The sequence below is a fragment of the Colias croceus genome, chromosome 14 (genome assembly GCF_905220415.1).
Source record: "Colias croceus chromosome 14, ilColCroc2.1".
NCBI lineage: Eukaryota > Metazoa > Arthropoda > Insecta > Lepidoptera > Pieridae > Colias > Colias croceus.
The window spans coordinates 1905536-1923836 of record NC_059550.1 but is presented as its reverse complement, the minus strand read 5'-3'; the positions used below and the strand labels follow the sequence as shown (position 1 = coordinate 1923836).

Here is an 18301-nt window from a genome sequence, read left to right as displayed (position 1 = left end):
TGTCTTCAATCGTTTCATCTCAAATTTAATTCAGACCTTCGCATTTTTGTATAATATAAGAATTGGTATCTTAATTTATTTACATAGAATCAGTGATCAGATCTAGAGTTAAGAATGTTGCTTCTTACGCATAGAGATTTTAAAAAAATATCTTTATCCTTTATGTTCATTATTTAATCATAAAATACCTACATTATTTCAGTTGGAAAATAAAACAAATCTCTCTTAACATCAACCTTTATTGAAATTAATTTAAAGATAATTTACAAAGAGTTTCATCTGTATGGGCGCGTTGCCAAATATATTATATTAGCTCTATTATAAACTTAATCACTATTAACAATTCATTAAATGGAGTTAACACCATGAACTAATAACATTGATTCCGAGACCATAAATAACTAAATGATCTACGAATTGGCAAACCGTTCACAAATAAATTATATTTGCTAAATATAAGCGTGTATTTATGAATAGAATAATAATAATACTCTGAATAACTATTTTGATAGATTAACTATTCATAATAATTTCGGTCAGACAGGTCAACCAGTTGGTAATAATATAGCATTGGATTAGTAGACACAAATATTATACATTCAAAACATCACAAATTAAGATTCATTTTATAAATGTTGCTATTTCAAGCAGTACGTAACACATATTGGTAATAATATTTCAAACCAATAATGAAGTATATAAACAAATCGCATGTACACTAAATAGTACAAAGACAAAGCTACAAACAACCGCACAAATCGGTTGACATGACATAATTTTTATTTAATTTGTAATAGCTCTACCAGAATAGGTAAGAGCACGTTCTTAAGAAACCTAGTCTCTGTACTATTTATTTACTCATGTCATCATCATCATCATTATCAGCCCATGTTTGTCCACTGCTGGACATAGGCCTCAGTCATGGCACGCCAGCAACCCTGCGGATGTCGTCACTCCACCTTGTAGCAGGGCGTCCTACGCTACGTTTGCCGAGCCGCGGTCTCCACTCTAGAGTCTAGTACATGCTGCATTTACTCATGTGAGTTGTGACATATAAGTTAATTAAAATAATATTACACTAAACCCATTCTTTATATCAAAGGAAAGACACACATATGAAAATATAATAAGTATATTATAACTACTCTCTTTGCCAATAACCGTTACCATAGTATAACTAAATCAAAAGTAATCTTATACAAATTAAATTAACAAATTTTACAATCCAATCCTTAAATAACAACCAATCAAAATCCTTAAAAGTTAGTTAACAAAATCCGTTCCACTACAAAGCTTCATCGAGTAACAATTAAACTCAATAACATCACAAACATTTAAATTGGAAACAGTATAAATACAATTTTGAAATAACCAAGGACAGAGAGGCTCGAATGAAAAAGTAATTGTGCATCCAATGATGGAAAATGTATTCTAAATTCACCACAACCGCAAAAGCATTCATTAAAATTCAATTCTAATTAGTATTTAACCAGTTTTGATTGTGTTTTGATTATTGAATTTCATTTTACTTATATGAAAATTTCATAGCCGAACGTGCTATATCAAAATAAAAATAATATCTATCTTTCCTTGTATCCAGTTGTATTCCATTAGGTATGCAGCAGTATTCCATTATGTGTAAGAGATAATTTTCACCCTTTATTTCAACATCTAGAAGTTTCATTCTTTACATAAAGTAGGTAGCAATTTTTTTGGCGCGAAAGCTGAATACACAATGAAATATTATTGTAAAAGAGGTTAGATTAAAATATACAGGTAATGAACTAAATGGTTTTTGCTTGAGAATTACTCGAAGATTTTGAAATATCATTGATATTCATCAGTTCTTAGAAGTTTTTCAAATAAATCATTCATAGCCGAATGACACACTGAACAAAGGGATGTTATTTTTATCAAAAGTTGATCAAAAGCAATACAAGATTCAGTCAAAACTAAATGTTCTTTTAAATTCCAAAAACTAGCATATAAATTTAAACGATATGAACAATGTATACATGTATAATAAAAATACAGGAATTTATAAACCTCACGCTTTAGTTGCACTAGCAAACGAAAAATAGTCATACAAGAATTACCCACTGCTGTAGAGCAAAAGTTTTATTTTTTCACAGCGAGGTCAAATAGCAAATAAAATCATGGAGTTACGGGGCCGCTTGCACTGCCAAATATTTTGTTATTTTAGATAAAATCTCTAAATGTTAGTCCTTTTAGTTCAAAATTGTTTGCCCTGAACAAGGTCACACGTCTACATTATTATCTCTAACTACGTTAGTTTTGCCCTTTAATTTGAGGCCCTTAATTTTCCTGAGGGTCGGGTCACGGGAACACATTTCACCGGATTGAAATACGAGGGATATTTTTGTGACGAATATTTCAATTAACTGAAATGAGGTGGGTTACTGTAATTATAGATAGCATGTTTCACAATGTAGCTCTATGTGAGCAAATGTCCTGAAATAATAGAATTTGTTAAATTAAACATTTTTGTATCTAAATTTACCTAAAAATATATATTAACGGAAGTGTTGCTTTTTAATGTATGAGACGATAATTGTTCGATTATTATAAATAGGTAATGCATTGGCATACAGATGACCTCTATGAATATAATTTTACAATTATTTATTTACATTATGTTAATTTAATATTTTTACAATAAAAACAAATATTTACAAGACTTTTAAAATACGTTTACAACGAGATCGTGATAAAATCCATGGAAATCAGCATATTCAACGCAATCATAATAAGTTTTTTAAACAATAAAAAATATTCTTACAATTATATCACATTTCTTTACAAAATCTCTTAAATTATATATACAGTAAATATTATACATATCGGTTATTCAACAGACCGTGAATGTAATTTTGAATATGTACATTGTGGTTTCAATTGAATAGAAAATGCATAATAGCCGAACAAATATCTCATTTATTTAATCTCTTCAATAATAATGCGGTTAACGCAAATGACAGCTTATTTATACAAAGCTTGGCATTCAGACGTTGAAAGTAATTGAATCCAGGAATTAAATCGGCCGTATGCACTGCGGAATCCAATTTACTTTTATAAGATCAAATAATATAAAGATCAAACTCATAAGGCCGAATAAAATCAAACGTCCCTAAAACTCAATCGGGACGTGAAGCGTAACAAATATCGCAAAATATTTATTATTACTTATCCTTACCCTAACAATAAAAGTAATGATAAGAGGAAAACTGAAATATTTATGCCGACCGGCGAAATAGACGATGTTGTTATGAGATTCCTATAATCCTTCGCCTCGTTTTGAGATGGGTAAGTGTAGGTTCTGTCGGTGACGCTCTTAACCTCGGCGGGACAAGGCAATAACTCCACGGGAATTTGTAATAACGTTCTTTCGTTATCACCTCTCACTCTCTTTGGTTCATCCAAATAACTCTCATCGATTTCGTCGTGAAATTCATCTGTGTTGTCTACATCGTCTCTTATTTTATCACTGTCTATATTATTTTTAGTATCGATCCTCTCGTAATACGTAAAGTGTGAATTTGGTGAGAGATCAGAGTTAAATTTACAAACGAAGTTCTCGAAGGACGTTCTAACTTTGCTACTCTTCGTCTCGTGGCGTAGTTTGTGCATCCAAGCCAAATGGCAGTCACAATCGAAGTCGTTTCCTGCAACAGTCCGTTTCTTATTAAATTCAATAAAACTCGAATCATGATATTTTCAGTACAAAATTTATCGTTATTAATGTTATATTCTATTTGGAATGCGAAATGCTGAAGAAAGAAAAGTAATTAATTTAAATCGTATAATTTTCTTCGTTCAAGTCAGGAAGCACTGAAAAATTAAATTATTTAGTGAATTGAGCTTTAACATTTATATTGAATGAGGTGAATGTGAAATTAACTTTAATGAACTTATTAATAACGTAATAAAATATCAACCAACCTTCTAGAAAGATGTAGCTTTTCTGAAGTTTTAAGTTGTCGTAAATTGGGCGCAGGTTTTCAAATGTAAATCTCTTTAATTTATTATGTCTTAAATCCAAAGCTGACAAACCTCGAACTCCTTCGAACAATCCATCAACTAAAGTTATCAATCTATTATGACTTAAGCTCAATTTCTTTAATTGTGAAAGACCATCGAATGTTCTCTGGGCCAAAATATAAATTTCATTATAATCTAATAATAGTTCTTGAAGGTTCCATAGCTCGATAAATGTAAATGAATTTAAAATAGCTATCTTATTTTTCCTTAAGTCTAATCTCTTTAAATTAGCAAGTCCATCGAAACATTCTTTTTTTAATTCACTTATGTTATTCTTATCGATTTCTAACTCTAGTAAATTTACAAGATGCCTGAATGCACCGTCTTCTATGACGCTTATATTATTACTAGTTAAGAAAAGTTTTTGTAGCGCTGGGAGCTCATAGAAGGTTTCCGTTTCGATTTTCTTGATTTTGTTCTCGTCTAACGTCAGTACTGTGAGATTAGGCAGGTTGAAAAACGCATGTTTGCTCAAAACAACTATTTGATTTTTGGTCAATGTCATTTCGCGAACAGAAGTTACGTTTACGAATGTGTATGACTCAATCTTAGGTATCGAGCTGTACTTTATGCTAAATTGCGTCAATTTTCGCAGATATCTTAGCACTCTCGTGGGCACGAAGCTTAGTCCCCCATCGGCACGTACGTTGAATGCGAGCGTTTCTATGTTCATTTGTGAAGTGAAGCTTGACCACAAAGGGTCCGCTCTGTCTATGCCTCCATTGAACACCCAGCATTCTGTTTTAATAGCTTCGTTTATATCTTGGCTATTTTCGCAGTAGCAGTGCACTTTGGAGTCTCTGTCGCTTATGTCACAAATATTGATTGCCGTTTGAACTATTTTCTCCTTTTGCTTCCTTCTGTTGGCGTGCAGGGAATCTATTGCGATGAGCAACAGTAGCAAGGCAGCGGGTATCTTTTGAGCCCGCATACCTTCTACCTGTAACAAAAAGAGAATAATATATTAACAACAAATTAATATTTCTCATTAAAGTTGTCGGTTTCAACAAAATTCCTTTCATAGTTCGAGTGTCGTTTACCGTATTAATTTCATTTCGCCAAAAGTGTATTCAAAAAATTTGCAGTGCGGTTTTTGAAATAACATTTTCTATGGCGTGTATTTGGATAGCAATTTGCATTGAAAGCCAAGCCCAGTTTGTGAAAATTTAAATATATACATTTAAATATATGCTAATAATGTGATGTCGGTGTATTTAATAACGGTAGGGAATGCTCGGCTAGCTGTCGCTTAGTTGTGTTTACGGGAAATGTTGCGAACACCTGTTATTCTTGTTTCTACAACGATCGTGAAATTTATGTCGTCACATGATTTATATTCAAAGGTTAATATTAAACGTTCGTTCATACATAACGCTACACAAAATTAGATGTGAAATTTCATTTGAGTGCTTTGGTTTGTTTGATGTGCGAATATGTTATTCATTTGGAACGAATTTTTTGCGCTGCATATGTATTGTTTTCACAGGCAAATGTGATTCATTTTACAATATGATATTCTAATTAGCTTATTATAAATGTATCATATATTTGAGTATCTTTATTTATAAAAGTATTAGGTGTATTATATTATATACTACGTAATTCTATTCGGATATGATATGAAAATAGTATCCTGTATCTAATTGTGATAAACTTTGGTTTAACATTTCCCCTTGATTAGAGCTGACTATTAACGTTGAAATGTTTCATTTTACGAGTTTAATTTGAATTTTCTTTAGATAAACAATTACTATTATTTTATCAGAGTGATTAAAAATATTTACAACTAAGGTCAGGAAAACTGAGCCGAATTTTAATGGGCAAAAGGTTTAACGGGAATTAAATAGGTACAAGGGATCCATAAATAGCTTTAATTAAGGTTTCTAATTGAAACTGCGATCTCAAACTGTTATTGGTGAGATTTACCGCCGCTTTGTTAAATAATTAAACAGAACTGTATTACAGAAATCTGGGTTTTAATGGGCGAAATGTTAAAACATTTTAGAAGTTATTGAGGTGTGAATAAATAAATTTATTGCTAAATGAAAGACACGATGAAACTGGCGTGATACCTGCACTAGGAACTAAATATAATGTGGTCATTATCTAACTATAATAACAATGATTACTAAAATGTATTTATTATCACTATGTGTGTAAATAATTATTAAATTACACGTTCGTTGATTTTGCCTGAAAGAGTAACAAGAAGATGTAGCAATAATTTTTTTCGTTGATTTCTTCAAAACAAGCCCCTGTGTCTATTATGAAGGAATTATTCCTTGAACTATATGAACAACATTCCTTGAAATGTATGAAATAAACAATTCTAATTAACATTAATTATTTCAAGAAAATAGTGGTAAATAACAGACACTCATTATTTGTCGCTTACTTCGATATTAACGATATATTCTGTGTACTTAAAAGTCACGAAATATAAATATATTATTAGTATTCGTTTATGTTGGTTATCATTACAAGAAGCTATTATTGTAATTTAAAAATAATGGCAAGTATAAAACTCCTTACACCTCTTGATCATGAAAATCTAGGATATAAAAAGTAAAATTGCATCCCCAAGCATCACATCATCTTAAAATGGCTACTGAGTTGCATCATACTTTTAATATTACATTGTTCATACCACTTTGTCTAGGATATAAATAAAAAAGACGTGTGGCACTCGGGGACTGCCGCGGTTAAGCTATTGCATGCCTTCAAGCCACACCTCCGCCCGTCGGAGTGGGGAGCGTGAGGTTTTTTCATTACGGAATTTCTCGATTCGGTCCCCGCGTTCAAAGCCCGCGATAGAAGCTATGCAATAGCTTAAAAGTAAAATTGCATCCATACCAAGCATCACATAATCTTGGATTGGCTATTGAGTTGCATCATACTTTTGACATCACATTGTACGTTTAAACCACTTTAAATTGACTTTAATCCATAGAAAATACGGTTATTTATAGGCAAAAGAAGCTTGGCCGAATAAACAGGTCTAAATCCAGACAGGCGGATGTCTGAGGCTTCAGTCGTAGTCACGGTTGAATGTTCTCACGCCCAGTGACTTTGTAAAGGCCAATAGAGCGAAAAGCAACTGACAATTTGATAAAAATATAACGGTTCGTTGCCCCGAAACAATTTACAGTTGTGTAGAAAATACACGTTATTTGTAGCTGACATAGTCTATGTAAATTTTGAAGCATTTTGTGTCACTGCTCGTCACGCTATACGTATTTGCAATTTGATTCAAGTAGTAAATCCATGGGTCATTTATTTAACATCTTTGATGGGATTTGAAATGTTAAATCTATAAAAGAGAGTGCTAAGTACGCTTATATTACGCAAGAACAACTAAAATTTTTATGTAAAATAACTATCATCATCATTAAAATAATAATTACTAAAAGCAAATGAAAGAATTTACAGCGGTACGCATTAATAAGAGCAGTGGTGGTTCAGTAAGAGCAGTGGTGGTTCAGTAAGAGCAGTGGTGGTTCAGTGGTGAGACCTCGGACTTCGAATCGATAAGTCCGTGGTTCGAGACCAGGCGAGCGCGCAGGAAATAAATTGATTTTTCAATTTATCTTCGCATGTTGTAACATCACCACTGCTCGAACGGTGAAGGAAAACATCGTGAGGAAACCGACATGTCGAAGAATTAAAAAAAAAAAAAAAAGTTCGACGACATGTGTCATCCGCCAACCCGCACTTGGCCAGCGTGGTGGATTATGGCCTGTACCCTCATAGGAGGCCCGTGTCCCAGCAGTGGGAACGTATATGGGCTGATGATGATGATGATGATGATGACGCATTAATATATAAACAATTAGTACCAGTAGACTATAAATCAATTTTATTGCACACCTAGCGTATTCCCATTACTATAATCAACTTACATTCAACATAATTTTTAACGTAAACTTACGTAAACCAGCCGACTCATGTAAAGGTAACTTTATAAACCAGCCATTACATAAACATGTGACATCATTATGCCAATCTAGAGCAATTTGTAGTCTAAAGATAAAAGTCTCTCAGATAAGAGCGAAGGTAAACTTTGAGTTAATTACTTTAGTTTCCAAATCTCCATTCACCATTCGAGACGTGACAACATTCGAACAAATTCGACTTAATTTAGAATGAAATGCTCCAATCCAAACTAATATTATAAATGCGAAAGTAACTCTGTCTGTCTGTTACTCAATCCCGCCTAAACTACTGAACCAATTTTCATGAAATTTGGTATGGAGATATTTTGATACCCGAGAAAGGACATAGGCTACAAAATTGATTTATGACGTCATTAATTATTACTGCTATCTTAGAGGATATTATTTTATAGGCTTTGAAACTGGAGATTGACAGTTTCTTAGTGCTCGATTGTCTAAAGACTAGTTCGAGTTAATTAACTGCCCGTTCTCGAGTTGTATAGTTATCTGACGTGGAAATTGGTCGGATTTTATTATAAATTGAGTCGCTGTTGATTTTTAACTTCGTTACATGGACAGGTTGAAGTTTTAATTGCGGAAATATGTTAGTTAAATTCTATTTTGGTAACAGGGACTTCATTAATGAGAATGATAATGTTAAAGTTCTCAGGTAATTAAAACTGACGTGGTTCTTCATTGTGTGATATGTTTGTGAAGGTAAATAACTTATGAAATTTGAACATTTTATTTTATTTAAAATATTTTAAAATAGCTATGTGCTCGATCATCCGTATTCATTATTGTGTCCCAATAAATCAAACACACGCTGTAAAACAAAACAAAATAAAAAATACACATTCACACCTAACAGTCAATAAAATAACAGATAATTTTGTCCTAAATATTTTATATTTCAACATAATTCCCGCGTGATATTCGTAGAGGGGCATCGTATCGTAAAATCGCATGACCATAAGCCTATTGCAGGCGAATAAAGATGTCCATATGCGCTCAGAATGCTTCAGAAATGGAAGGCTTTAAACTTTAAGCGAATATAGCCTTTATAGTATCAGCTACACGTAGTTGGAGTGATTAATATCCTTTGATATAATATGAATATTTTAAACAATATCATTTTAACGTTAGAGTGCAGTCTCTTTGGTATTGAAGTAAATACCAGAATTATAATCTCAAGTGAAATTATAATTTTAATAAAATTAAAGTGTTGGACATTGCAAGAAACGTTATACCTAATGATAAAAATTTTTAACACAGAAAATACTTTTATCGACAGATATCGATGCCTATCGATAGAGATCGATTTAATTATTATTATCGATAGATAAATTAGACATTTAGGAAACACGCAATATATCGTATTAATAAAATAATCCGTTGTTGCGATTAATTTATAAAGCATACTATCGCATTGTAAAAGCTCACCCAAAGTAATATGTGAAGCTCATCTCCAAGCTAAAATAGTTATTTTCCCGTACTATAATATATATGCCACAAAAAAGGGAAAAATACGCTAGCAACATTGTACTTGAAAGCTGCACAAAGAGACGACGGCAAAGTATTTTTTTTAATCAGAAGTCCGGATGCAAGCGCTTGACTTCAGAACGTAGATTTGAAAAATTTAGCATTTGTAAACGAAACGAATGTGTTCTGACTCTGTGCTGTACACGGGTTCGAAATTGAATTTTAAAATTAAACAACCAATGGCGATTCGACTTATTTAGATCCGGGTCTAGTTAGTAAAAGGAATCTAGAATCCGGTGTTGCTATCTAGTAAATACAATTTTGCCCTAAATTATTTCCATATTGTATTATTTTAAACAAATTTTAGTATGATAAAATAAACAATTGTGATCTAATAGTAGATTAACAAGCTGTGAAAGTGGCCGATAAAGTATAAAATATAAAAACAATCTGTTTTATCAAAAAATACTGATAAAGTTTGATAGCTAATAACAAGAAATTGGAGAGAAAATTTGAGGCGAAGAAACAAGCAAAATAGAATTATAATTGAGACAAATCCTAATAAAAGATGAAATTTTTCGTTCGTCAAACAATTGGACATGATTGGCTTTGAAGATATTTTGTAAATGTCAATAAATTTCTATACATATATTCTTGTTATATATAACAGGATTATCTTCAATGAAATATGTCTCTAAAATTAGAAGCTTCAAACCATTATGATTGTTATCGTAGAGATTAAGGGCTAAATTGTTAAGTACTCGACCTTTCTACAACGATGGAAACTTTGAAATAATATTATGTAGGTACATATACATTGAGTTGTCTAATATTATTACGCAACTATAAACTTATTTAAATGAATATTTGAATATATTAATTGAATAATTACCTTAAAATTAAGGACGTTACTATTTTAACCTGCATTTTTGATAAATTGAGTAGTATTACAGAATATCTCAATTTTAGATAATATCAGGACAAAAATATACGCTACATAAATACTAAAATACATAAAAAATATCTTAAATCTACACGAAAAGTCACCAATTTATCTGAAAGTCGGTCGGTGGAATAACAAAAAGTTTAATCAAAAACTCAAACCACAGGAGAAGCCATTTGTATTATATATTTTTGTCCAATGAAGTCGTAACTTATAACAATGCTAGAATAGTTTACGACTTGTTACAACTTGTACATCGTTTAATTAATTTGTAGTGACAAAAGGCAACTCTGTTTTGTCACGAGACTTATGTAACCCGTTTGTCACTGCTCTCTTGATTTTAAGATGAATAGTGTGTGGGTTTCTGTTATTACACTGTAGTTATCATTTTGTGTTTTCTATTAAAATGTAATGAGAAAAATTTCGACTTTTTATGTGAACGTTGTTTGAATTATATTCATTCATATTATATAAGAACACAAGCAAACTCTTTAATAGAATCCTACTGCCTTCACTTACCTCCAGATAAATGTAGAGGTTTATACCTCTAGAATTTGCAAAATATCAAGTTATACTTGAACATATAAATATTTTATAAGACTACTAAAACACTTACAAAATACCCCGCGTTTTACACAACTATTTACAGCCACAGACTAACATAGTTCGACGAAGTTTCAAAGGTTACGTATAAGTAGATGCGACGCTCAAACCCAGAGCAGCATAAACATTTTAAATGTATTTAAAGTTTATGCAATGCGATATCACAATAAAAATAACTGCGTTAAAAACAACCGACTTCAAAAACGGAAAAGTAAGAAATAAAAAAGATTTGATATTATTAATTACTACATATTATTTTTATGTGCTATTTACTAAAAAGGTTTGATGTCGGTGCATGGGCTTAATACTAAGTGCTTAGTGTTTGGCACCGACTTCAAACCTATTTAATAAATAGCACATAAAAATAATATGTAGTAATTAATAATATCAAATCTTTTTTATTTCTTACTTTTCCGTTTTTGAAGTCGGTTGTTTTTAACGCAGTTATTTTTATTTAATACTTTTTAGTGTATTTTTCAACACGAATCAAACGAGCCCAAACTCGATAAAGTTGAGTCAATATATTACTGAGTTCCTATGGCCACCTTCCGATTCCATCATCAGATCAGCTCCATGTCATGATAATGTTTCATCGCTATCCAATTTACATTCGTATACAAAATTTCAGCTCAATCGGTTACCGGGAAGTGAATCAAAGTTACTTGCTACATTGAAATTAAGTCATCGAGTACAGACAAAAATGCTCATAAAATAAAAACTACTAGGCCTAGCGGAATAAAATTTTTATGGGACCAATTCGACACCATCCCGCATCGAACAAAAAAAGAATCACGTAAATCGGTTCAGAAACCTCGGAGTAATCGGTGTACATACATAAAAAAAAAAAAAAAAAAAAAAATATACCGGCCGAATTGATAACCTCCTCCTTTTTTTTGAAGTCGGTTAAAAAGGGAAGTCCATTCAGTTAAAAGCCCGCTTGTGGTTAACTCTGGTCCCCGATGTGACATACATCAAATACATATTCAAATATTAAAATCATTGGACTTGGCGGTAGTCCAATGCAGTGTTACTGTGCATTACTAGATATACTGTTTAGTGGAATTGTTTTGATTAGGACGTAGTAACGTATTAGCATAATGGGTAATTAATATAGTCAAGAGGATTCGTAATACGCTTACGAACTAAATCTATATAAGCAAGACAAGAAAATTAATTTTATAATAATTATTATTGCAGCTATATCTTATTTACTGTATATTATGACTGTATTAGAGGATATTATATTATTAGTAACACGACTCACGAGTGCGTGTTTAGTTGAAATAATTTAAAATCAAAGTTGCACGCTGCAGCTCGTTTTGCCGATGTCTTATTGGATCAGCAGCTACGTCGTAGACAATGTCGTAGCATTCGTAGAGCATAGACAATTTAACCCTTAGCAGGTATCGTGGGTCAAATTTGACCCAGAAGCGAACTTTTTCGGTTATAATTCTTTAAATATTTATGCAACGACTGTGCGCTTCTAAGTATTCTCAGTGCGTCGCTAGCTGCAGCGGGGGGGTGGATGTGCAGAACTGTGACTATCTTAGGAGCGGAGGTAAGTAGCTTTCTGGGTCACGTTCGACCCACGACACCAAATAAGTAACTTTTTTCACTGAGTGTAATTACTTACTTTTTTGGTTTTATTGTTTATTTGTACTACATTGGAGGGCTTTTTGAACGACAGACAAATCGAGGAGTCGATGAACGACTTAAGTGATGATTTGGAATTGAAAAATGAAAGAATACCAAATGTAAACCAACTTTGTGACGACGAAATCATCAGCGATCGAGACAATCCCTAATCTGTTAGTTGCTTAGAAGACAGTGTATTTGGAGTAAATTCTGACGACAGTGAAAACGAAGAGGAGATACGAGAATAATAGAAAATATACGAGGAACGAAAATACGAAAGATGAGATTGAAGAAGATGAGGATGATAGTTGATGATAGAAGTCATTTTGGTTTTGGTTGTCATTTTTTTTATTTCATGCTGATTTCAGAAGCACTTTGTTTTTTTGTTATAATAAAGATATGAGAAGTGCCATAAATATATTTTAGTTAAAGTTTTTCTAACATTTCTATTTTTTTTTATGTTTTAAGTTCACATTAACGAAAAAGTGCCAACAAATAAGGTTATTTTACAAATGCGTGTAAAAGATGATATTTTTTTGTATTCTAAAATTAAATAAAGTTAATTTTATAAAAAAATATATTTTATTTCTTATCTAACCATATTTTATACAAATAATAAAAAAATCTACGTTCTACAACAGATTGTTTGGTATGGGTAGAATTTGACCCACGATACCGGTAGTGTTGCCAAAAAAGGCGATACCAGCTAAGGGTTAACACACACATTTAAACTTATCTATGTGTGTTTGTTATTTTTATCGCTGTTTTTATTAATCAAGAACTAAATAATAATGGCGAAATAAAATAATTTTAAATAGATAAAAAACGAAAGTATACTTTGATAAGACCACCATTTTGCTATAAATTTAAAGTAACGTAAAAACTGGCTAAAATATACCGCCTGAACATAAAACAATCGGAATAGGCAGATGCATAATTCGTCGACCCAAACCGACCCGCACATGTTTTATAAGCGCTGCCTTAACAGTATATATTTCATAGCCTGACCGTAAGAACAATAAAAAGTGAATAATAGACGCCCAATAAACTCTAAAATTATTATAATACCATCTGGAACGACTATAGGATACAGTTGGAATCGATAAAGTTTTGTTTTATTATTCTATGTAAGCGGGGAGTTCGACAAATCGGCCAGGGTAAGTTTTAGCCACCCATAAGTAAGAAATGGGTTTAGTTGACTGACTTGAATTATTTATGACCGACACCATAGTCGGAGTCGAAACAATCTGTTGGATAATACCGTTGTTATGTAAAGCCGCTTTTCTTCGGTATAGTTGTACTTTATTGGCGTTTTAATACGATCATTAGTTTGTGATTTAATGGTACGTTTTGTTTTATTGACAGAGATTTTAATAAAGTTGTTTTATAAGATCTAGAGTTATACTACGTAGTACAACAATACAAAAAGAGAGGAACCATCTATCTTATAGCTATCATAAAGTAACAATAATTTAACAAAATAAGTACTTACTTAAAGCACTTAGGTATTTACAAGTAATCTAGAGTTATCTTTAAAAGTATAAATATCTATATTACCATCCATCTTAACATCCTTAACCTTATTTAAGTCTTTAAAATCTTCGTTTTTCGGTAATACTTGATATCAGTGTTATAGAAAATAGTCTTGAATATTACCTTAACATCTAAAGATAGCCTGTCAATATAACACCGGCGTGGTAGACCAAAATTATTCCCAATGTTGCTCAGGCCACTGATTTGTGGTTCCCAGCTCAACCACTCACCCAATAGAGTTTATGTCTCTCTATGGATATATATATATTAAGGATAATAGTGAAGGAATAAAATATATATTATTAGGTATGTATTTGGAACCAAATTAGCTGTTCTTAGGGATTTTAAATTCAACCTTGAAAGGTTTTATTCCTTACAAAATGATTTTATATGTCTACCTTAAACAATAACATAATAATTAACACGACTAAACACAACCAAAACGACCGTTACATCCGAGAGCCAAATGCAAAGTGTAAAATCCGCTGTTCAACTCATTTTTATAACCATCCCCTCGGTTTGGGTTGCCAGTTTAGGATTTGTTTCTAACACTGTATTATCGACTTAAAATTTATATAAAGGTGATTTTGTTGTAGGTCTTTCTTTAAATCAATCTACTCACTTTAAATTCAATCTATAAAAAGTTCACTTCATTTCGTTGTCTGATTAGTGATTAAGTTAATGAGATTGATTTTTAAGTATTCCACTTTGAAATTTTTCAATAACATATTGTGTTATTAATTGAATCATAAAATTAAATTTAATGATACACATTCAGGTACGCTTATTTGAACGGGACAAATACACGAGAGAAAATTGTTCCTTTATAGTTTTATTGGAAAAAATCTAAACAAATGGGCTCATTATTGCTTATAAAATGTAATGTGTGTAGGATAAAAAATATAATCAAAACAGAATGGCGATATAGAGGACGAAATTTATGTAAACGTGGCCATTACATTTCTACGTGGAGGTTAATATCACAGATGCGACATGTTGTTTTATTTTTTAAAGAATAAACATAATACCACACCGTGTTTGCGGAATTTCAACTAATACTTTAAAGGTTTTAGGCTTATTTGATTGATTGTTAAAACTATCATCGGCTCGCATCTTATGGACGCGTTGCGACGGATTAATATATTTATTTTTTTATTTTTAACTTAATATATTTTGAAATTAAAACCAAAAAGAATTTCAAAATTATCTAAGCTACAGACATGCTTTGAAACTTCACGCTAATCGAATCATATTTTGATCCCTAAAAAAAAATAAAACTAAAAATAATATTGATTAAAACGCTTTGTTCCATTCACCTCTTGGCTATAATTATGACCTCAGAAAAAGAGTGTTATTCACGGTTTTTTGTACAAAAGCTTTTATGAAAGATTTCAGAGTTGTTGAAATCTATTTGAATTACTTTCACACAAACCTCATGACAATAACGAAGACAAAAAAAATATTCTAAGAATTATTATTATTCTTATTGATGTGCGTACAAGAATTTTGGTGATTTATTTTTATTTACGTAGAAGATAAATGAAAAACCTTAATAGGTTACGTTTATAATCATTATTTCGACATACTAACATAACAAATTGCGCACTGTGCAGAGATCGATTAAAGTAAACAGGGTGAACAGCATTTTATGCTAATCATTAAATATTTTAAGAACTTTAGAAAATATTCTTGTATAATTCAGTAGTGATACTATAATCACAGCTACTATACTATACTATAGAGCAGTGGTGGCTCAGTGGTGAGACCTCGGACTTCGAATCGATAAGTCCGTGGTTCGAGACCAGGCGAGCGCGCAGGAAATAAATTGATTTTTCAATTTATCTGCGCATGTTGTAACATCACCACTGCTCGAACGGTGAAGGAAAACATCGTGAGGAAACCGACATGTCGAAGAATTAAAAAAAAAAAGTTCGACGACATATTGTGTCATCCGCCAACCCGCACTTGGCCAGCGTGGTGGATTATGGCCTGTACCCTCATAGGAGGCCCGTGTCCCAGCAGTGGGAACGTATATGGGCTGATGATGATGATGATGATGACTATAATCACAGATAATATAGATAATACAATTCTAGTATTCAGAATACACAGCATAAATCCATTTTCGTACTTGCAACATACAGTGATATTCTTGTGAGTGATTCGCGGATTTTTATTCCAAGCACGTGCTCTCTGTTGTGAGAGACATTAGTAAAATTTCTAGTGAAATTACAGACTTGTAAAAATATTCACAATACGACTTTTTGTTATTTCTACACTGGCATAAATTTTTGTTGTTGCTAAAAAATGAATATTTTCGACCCATTTTACATTGTAGCTTAAGTTAAAGGAGATTTTTAAATGTTAATATGGATTTATCTATTAGAAGTTTATTATAATCGATATATATATTATATAATATAAGCAAAGTGTTAAAAAAGAATGTAGTTAAGTAAAAATTTCCCACTGTATTTTTTTTATTATATTTCATTATCTCTTCAACTTACTACAGTTAATCAAACAGTGTAGTAGTTTGTTACATTAATCGATTCTTATTTATACCAATACTAGTGGTCCGCCCCGGCTTCGCCCGTGGTACATAATATTGCGTAATAAAAGGTAGCCTACGAGAAAGGATTCTCGGGTATCAAAATATCTCCATACCAAATTTCATGCAAATTAGTTCAGTAGTTTAGGCGTGATTGAGTAACAGACAGACAGACAGAGTTACTTTCGCATTTATAATATTAGTATGGATTTATTGATGTAATATTGATAATATATTATGGCTGTCACATATTTATTTCTAACCAGAATTTCATAAATGTATTTTGAAGCTTTTGTTCAATCGCTGTAATCCACAACACTATTACAACAATACACAATATTGCAATATAGTCATGAATTATTATGCAACGTCACTGACAGTCTGAAGGCTCTATTAATTTCGCATCAGGTATATTATCTTGACCCCATTTAAAACCGTTCAAATATTCAAATTGAAAACGGCACAAATGTAACAGTCAAACTCAGACGTTCGATACGGTACCGAGCACTGAGATTTTATTGAAAAAATAACATGCCACTTAAAGGTGAAACTATAAAAATATATTGCACATAAAATTTTATTTAATTTCCACATGTTCTGTATGGAGATATTGTGATAATATTGGTTACAATATTTTGTATTTTGAGGTAAACAATAACGATTCGACAGGGCAGACTTCATAATTGGAAAATGCAGATTTGTTGTTTCTCTTGATAATAAAATGCAAAATAGATTCTTGTTTTGTTTTTGTCGATATTTCTTATATTGTCTGGGGGAATAGTATCGAGTCTGTATAGATAATATGATTTTATTTTCACATTCACTTCCAACAAAGGCTCGTAACGAAGGAGTCATAAAAAATTCCCTACGTATTAAAACAAAGTTGCCCGCTGCGTTTGTTTCATTGTTCATTCACTTAAAAACTAGTGAATGTATTTTTATCCATTAGTTATAGTGATTATTTATTTCAATAATTAATTGAGGAAAAAAGCACTTTTCTCCCTGAGTAAAAGTTATTTTAATAAACTTTACTTATCACGTCTTTAACGTATTATTAGTGTAGATTTATTTCATAATTATTAATAATAATCAAGATTAAAATTTAAAATCCTACTAATATTATAAATGCGAAAGTTTGTGAGGATGTGTATGTGTGTGTTTATGACTCTTTCACGCAAATACTACAGAACCGATTACAATGAAATTTAGCACACATATTATAGAGGGTAACTTGGATTAACACATAGGATAGGTTTCCCGGAATTCCCACGGCAACGGGAACTATGCGGATTTTTCTTTGAAAACGCGGGAGGACCCGCGGGCGGAAAGCTAGTAGTAAATATTTTCAATACTCATTCTACTTGAGTATATCCGAGTCAAACCGGTCTAGAATAATTGCATAAAACTATACGTGTAACCAAAATAATTATATAGTTGACATTTTTTTTTTTGAAAAACAAAAAACAATATAGTTTTATATATACCTACCTACAGTAAAATTCAATCGATTAAATGAATAAAAAGGTAGTTAAATCGAGACAAAACTTTCGACAAAATTAATACTTC

The 18301-nt window shown here is 31.7% G+C and overlaps 1 protein-coding gene across 3 annotated transcripts in view; it reads right to left on the bottom strand.

Moving 5' to 3' along the window:
- Positions 1 to 937: 937 nt before the first annotated feature.
- The window catches only part of LOC123697141 (connectin-like), an 85074-nt gene continuing 67710 nt past the window's right edge, over positions 938 to 18301 (bottom strand). For all 3 annotated transcript variants that reach the window (XM_045643560.1, XM_045643559.1, XM_045643558.1), the window contains exons 2-3: positions 3961 to 4999; positions 938 to 3683 (exon numbers count right to left, since the gene is read on the bottom strand). In XM_045643560.1, the coding sequence (XP_045499516.1) occupies positions 3211 to 3683; positions 3961 to 4990 (1503 nt within the window). In that variant the 5' untranslated portion in view covers positions 4991 to 4999 and the 3' untranslated portion in view covers positions 938 to 3210. The remainder of the gene's footprint in view (positions 3684 to 3960; positions 5000 to 18301) is intronic.